Below are 5833 nucleotides of genomic sequence, written 5' to 3' on the forward strand. Positions count from 1 at the left end.
CACAGGGGACCAGTACCTGTGCTCACAGGGGACCAGTACCTGTGCTCACAGGGGACCAGTACCTGTGCTCACAGGGAACCAGTACCTGTGCCACGAGGCAGCTGTTTGAACAGAACACAGGAATTCCGTATGGTTTAAAATCAGGGAAGGTGTGCATCAGAGTTGTATTGTTTCACAATATTTATTCAATATGCATACAGAGAAAATAATTGTCAAAGCTGTGCTATATGAAGACAATTGGAAGAAGACTCATTAACAGCATGTGATATGCAGTGACACACACGTACTTATCAAAAGTGACGAAGATTGAAGCACTCATTGATGAAGACCAAAGACTATGCCTTCAGTATGAATTAGTCTCAACATAAGGAAAATAAAAATCCTCACAGCTGGCCCAATAGGAAATACCATGATAAATGGAAAAAACTTGAAGTTATCGAGGATTTCATTTTACTTAGTCCCTTGGAAGAAGCAGTTGAGAAAACAAATGACGTACTGGGCAGAAATGCTACTAAAAACCTCTTTAGCATGTAAAAAAGCAAAGATAACATGAATAAGAAAGATTGAAGAAGAATCAATGTCTATGAATTATGGCTTTAGCAAAGAATATTGAATATACCAGAACTACTAAAAAATGAAAAAGTATGTCTTATAAGAAGTAGAGTCAGAATTCTCATCGACACAGAAGATAGTGAGACTTCACTTCATCTACTTTGGATATGATATCAGAAGGGGTGGGTACTCAGAGAGGGACATCATGCTTGATAGCATCAGAGAAAAAGAGGAAGACCCTTAACAAGATGGATTGACCACAAGAGGCTCAAATGTAGCAATGATTCTGAGGATAGTGGGGGACTGAGTCGCACTTTATTCTGTTACACAAAGGATCACTATGCATCAGAACAACGTCAGTGACAACTAACAATATCCATCACCCCGAAACATGCTCACACTCTGGGAATACATCCGTGAATTTATTATATAATAAACCCGACCCTTATAGAGTTTAAGTCCTGGCATTGTTTACACATAAATTCTGGGCTGCATGCAGTCATCTTAAGGTAGGTATACTTATGGGGAAAGCAGCTCTTTTAAATATATATCAGTTTGGACTCCCTAGATTAGTGTGGAAGATTTGACCAAAAACCAGATTGTGTACTGGATGTAATGGAACTGTGTATTATACAGAAGAGGTTAGGAAACAATAATCTTCTACGGAGTGTATTTATTTATGTAACAAAGACTTGTCACATACTGCACGGGTACTTATTTGGTCCTATTTCTAGGAGCTGATGATACATCGGTGAATGAAACAGTCCATGCCAACAACGAACAGTGCTAAGAACCGAGGGAACAATAATAATATATAATTGATGAAGGTTTCACGAGGGTGAGTGGGTGCGGAAGGGAAGGGAAAAAAGAAGAGCTGATGCCAAGGATTCAAGTAGAAAGAAATTGCTTTGGAAATGTTGATGGCAACATATGGACAAGTGTGCTTAACAGCATTGAATGGTGGAGTGTTAGAAGACTTGTTAGAGCTCCCCAATAAAATGTTAAAAAAAAAAAAGAAATATCAGGAAATAATAAGCTATCTTGGGATAGAACTCTTGGGTCTGATACTTTAAAAAAGATTCAAACCGTGTTGAATTGGGAAAGTGAAATACTTTTAAATATCTACAAGCCACCTATCTGTGTCTGTTATAAGTGATATGAGTCAGGGTTGTGTCTTCTCAGCACATACTTTCAGTCTGTTTGCTGAGCAAATACTCTGAGAAAGTGGACTCTATAAAGAAGAATGTAGCATCAGGATTGGAAGACTTCACAACCTTCGATATGCAGATGACACAACTTTGCTTGCTGAAAAGGGGGAGGGTTGGAGCAATCATTGATTAAGATCAAGGACTGCAGCCTTCCGTATAGATTACAACTCAATGTAAAGAAGGCCCAAATCCTCACAACTGGACATCATGATAAACACAGAAAAAAGTAAAGTTGTCAAGGATTTTGTCTTGCTTGAATCCACGAGCAATGCTCATGGAAGCAGCAGTCAAAAGATCAAATGTCGCACTGCATTGGGTAAATCTGCACACAAGACCTCTTCAAAGTTTGAAGAACAAGGATGTTACTCTGAGGACTAACATGTGCCTGGTGCATGGTATTTTCAATAGCCTCATATGTATGTGAATATGGGAGAGTCAATAAGAAAGACTGAAGAAAAAATAATGCACTTGAGTTGTGGTGCTGGTGAATAACATTGAAAGTGGTAGGGACTGCTAAAAGGACAAACAGACCTGTCTTGGAATAAGTACCCTCAGAGGGCTCTCTAGAGACAAGGATGGTGAGACTTCAGCTCACCTACTTTGGACATGTTGTCAGGAGAGATCAGTCCCTGGAGAAGGTCATCATGCTTGGTGAAGTAGAAGGGCAACCAAAGAGAGGAAGTCTCTCAATAAAATGGATCGACACAGGGCTGTAATAATGGGCTCAAGGACAGGAACGATTGTGAGGATGGTGTAGGATCAGGTGGAGTTTCAGTGTGCTGTGGCTAGGGTCATGAGAGGTTGGGCCAACTCAATGACACTTAACAACAAGAACGACTCTTCAGTTCCAGTAGTCCTCATTGCTTTTATTGTTGGTGGTAATGTTTTACATGCTTTTATTAAGTCTCTTATTTTATTTTCCCCTTTGTATCCTGAACTCTGCTAGTTTGTTTTGGGCATGCCTTTTGCTTTCTTCTTTATTTTGTGTTTTCTTTTTTAAACATTTTATTAGGGGCTCATGCAACTGTTATCGCAATCCATACACACATCAATTGTGTAAAGCGCATTTGTACATCATTCTCAAAACATTTTCTCTCCACTTAAACCCCCGACATTAGGTCCTCATTTTTCCCCTCCCTCTCCGCTCACCCCTCCCTCATGAGCCCTTGATAGTTTATAAACTGGTATTTTGTCATATCTTGCCCTGTCCGACGTCTCCCTTCACCCACTTTTCGGTTGTCTGTCCCCCAGGGAGGAGGTCACACACAGTTCCTTGTAATCGGTTCCCTCCTTCCTACCCATTCTCCCTTTACTCTCCCTGTTTCGCCACTTAAAGCATACTCAACACATAGTCTGAAAATAATCAATTCTTTGCATTATTCTGGTTTCTATAGTAGAGATTTCATTTTCTTTATGATTTGCTTTTGATAGGTCCTTCGATGCAAATTTCATGTGTTTTACTATCTTTTGTTGAACTTGGGCCATTTTGTCATCTTTTTAAAACATTTTGATTCAAGTTTTATATTTTGTTTACTGTGAGAGGATTTTATAATTGTATGCTCTGATGGAGAGGTGGAAAAGTGTTCAGTTGTAATTGATCAGCAGACAACCTGATCAAAGACTCATAGCCTTGGGAACCCCGCAGGGATGTTCCCCTCAGCCCCTGTCACAACGATGCAGCAGCAGCAGGGTTGGTATCTTCTCCTGAGAATCATTAGATGGTACTCTATCCTTAGGATTTCATTTTTTCAGTGCTACGTTAAGATTTGGTATGCTTTGTCTCTGAAATTCAATACTCCCACGGGAAAGAAATGCAGTTGTTTGGAGATACTACTGTAAGTAATGAGACTTGGGTTTCTGATAATGACAGTAGTGGCCATGTCTGCCACTCAAGGGCATCCTCTCCCAATTGTGTGGTCTGTGAACTCCCGTGGCTAATTTGCAATGCCTTCAAAAAAAAGAGGGTTGGGGATGGCTAGAACTTTACTCAGACCCCATCCCCAAATGGCTGCAATGAGAGAGCTCTTTGATGTTAGTGGGTAGGATTTTCTGACTTCTGAACAAACCCCATTTATCCTCTTTCCCACTTTTAACCTTAACTCAACTCAGTCCTTCAGTAGCCACCTGGCCTCTGGAGATGTAAGTATGTGCTTTCTTTATTCATTGTTTGGTGAGTTCCTTACTGGGAAGGTAAATGGGTGCTCCCACTCATTTTGCGGTTTTACTCCACCTCTCCTGTGCGATTTTAACATATAATAATAGTATTAAATGATTTGAGTCTCTTCCACAGTTGATGAAAATTGTTGATTCAGTTAAACAGTGATTTCTTAGAGCTAAATAGAAGGTATTTATAATATAAATGCAAGGTATTCATGTCATTGTTATGTATCAACTTCTAGCTTAGATTATATTCAAATGATCTCTGGAAATGCCCCAGTACTCCTCACCAACAGGATGTCCAAAGTACATTAAGATCAAGCCTCCCCACCTTTACTTCTACGAATTCTGGCTGGATTTCCTCCAGGACAGATTTGTGCATTCTAGGAACATTCCACGTATAGTCAGTATTCGCCAATACCATAACTTAAAAGCATCAATCAGACTTCCTCATTAATTGTCCAACTTTTGAATACAAATAAGGCTATTTAAAATACCATGGGTTGGGTCATGTGCATTAATGTGAACATTGATAGACTGCATGTAAGCAGATAATAAGATTACCTGTATAGTAGGCTTGCGATATTTCCTTCATCTGCCTGCTTGTCCTTGTGGTTAGAATTTCAATCAACACATCTTCATTTGTTCCAGGTCCCTAAAAAAGGACAATGAAATAGAATTTTTAAAGCATTTAAAAATTTAAATTTCATGCAATTTTGTCCTATTATCTTGTTCAATACAGATAAGAAAACCATTTTGAATACATTGATATAAAAATATCACATTGCTCTAAAATAGTTTGCTACCTTTCCATATTATTTTAATATTAAAATAACATGAATGTTAAAATGATATGACTGTGGAAAACAACAGGGAAGTTCCTCAAAGAGTTAATCTAAAATTACTATAAAATCCACCAATTCAGCTCCAAGGGAAGTACCCAAGAAAGTTGAAAGCAGTAACTCAGAACAGGTAGACCCATGTTCACGGCAGCACTCCCCATCATAGGCAAGAGGTAGAAACTACGCCGCCTGGGATTTGGTTTCCTAGTTTAGGGTTTGGGGTCATGAATTCATGGATGTCCCAGTTAATTGGCCAAATAAAGTGTTTATTGTTTCCGCTCTACCTCCCGGGTCTACTGTGTTGTGCCTGGAGTCTAAAATCCATTCAGGCGGATATCTGAAGAGCAATTGGTCTCTTTGCCTGGGATAACGCTAGAGGAAAAAATCAGGACTACAGGGAGGAAATGGTTATGTGAATAGTTGCTTCCTTGAAAATCTCCCTCCTTTGCCATAAGACTAGAATTAAGTGTGCTTAACTACCATTACTGAACATTTTGATTGCATCTATATTAAAATCCCGACCAAAGAGTGGGAAATACAGAACACAATTTAGAATTCCATGAACTTCAGACTTTCAGGGGGTTATTCCGCTTCCAGGGCTCCAGAAATTAATGCTCTGAGAGAATATCTAAACCTTAAAGCAAAAGTTTCCGCTGAAGTCTTCTTAACACCAAGCAATATGGAATCTAGGAACAGGAATGGGAGTAGCGATACCAGAAGGGTAGGGGGAAGGTGGGAAGAGGAAGGGAAGAAGGGGAAACTGATCGTGATGATTGACACATAACCACACACACCCCCTTCCAGGGGGATGAACAACAGAAACCATAGGGGAAAGGAGACAGCGGTTGATGTAAGATATGAAAGCCACTGGAGATCCCCTTGCAGAGGGGTCTCGGGGAGGAGATGTGCCAGTCAGGGTGCAATGTAGCAACGATGAAACATACAACTTTCCTCTAGTTCCTAAATGTTTCCTCCGCCCCCCACTATCATGACACGAATTCTACCTTGCAAGTCTGGCTAGACCAGAGGATGTAGACTGGTACAGATAGGAACTGGAAATACAGGGAATCCAGG

General features: G+C 40.0%; 1 protein-coding gene across 4 annotated transcripts in view; it reads right to left on the reverse strand.

The window, feature by feature from the left end:
* The window catches only part of ANXA3 (annexin A3), a 91271-nt gene that overhangs the window by 36198 nt on the left and 49240 nt on the right, over window positions 1-5833 (reverse strand). For all 4 annotated transcript variants that reach the window (XM_045284315.1, XM_045284313.1, XM_045284314.1 and 1 more), the window contains one exon: window positions 4482-4572. In XM_045284315.1, coding sequence (XP_045140250.1) covers window positions 4482-4572 — 91 coding nt within the window. The remainder of the gene's footprint in view (window positions 1-4481; window positions 4573-5833) is intronic.

This window comes from Echinops telfairi, unplaced genomic scaffold (genome assembly GCF_000313985.2).
Source record: "Echinops telfairi isolate 266 unplaced genomic scaffold, ASM31398v2 ScPeMD7_7468;HRSCAF=8506_0, whole genome shotgun sequence".
NCBI lineage: Eukaryota > Metazoa > Chordata > Mammalia > Afrosoricida > Tenrecidae > Echinops > Echinops telfairi.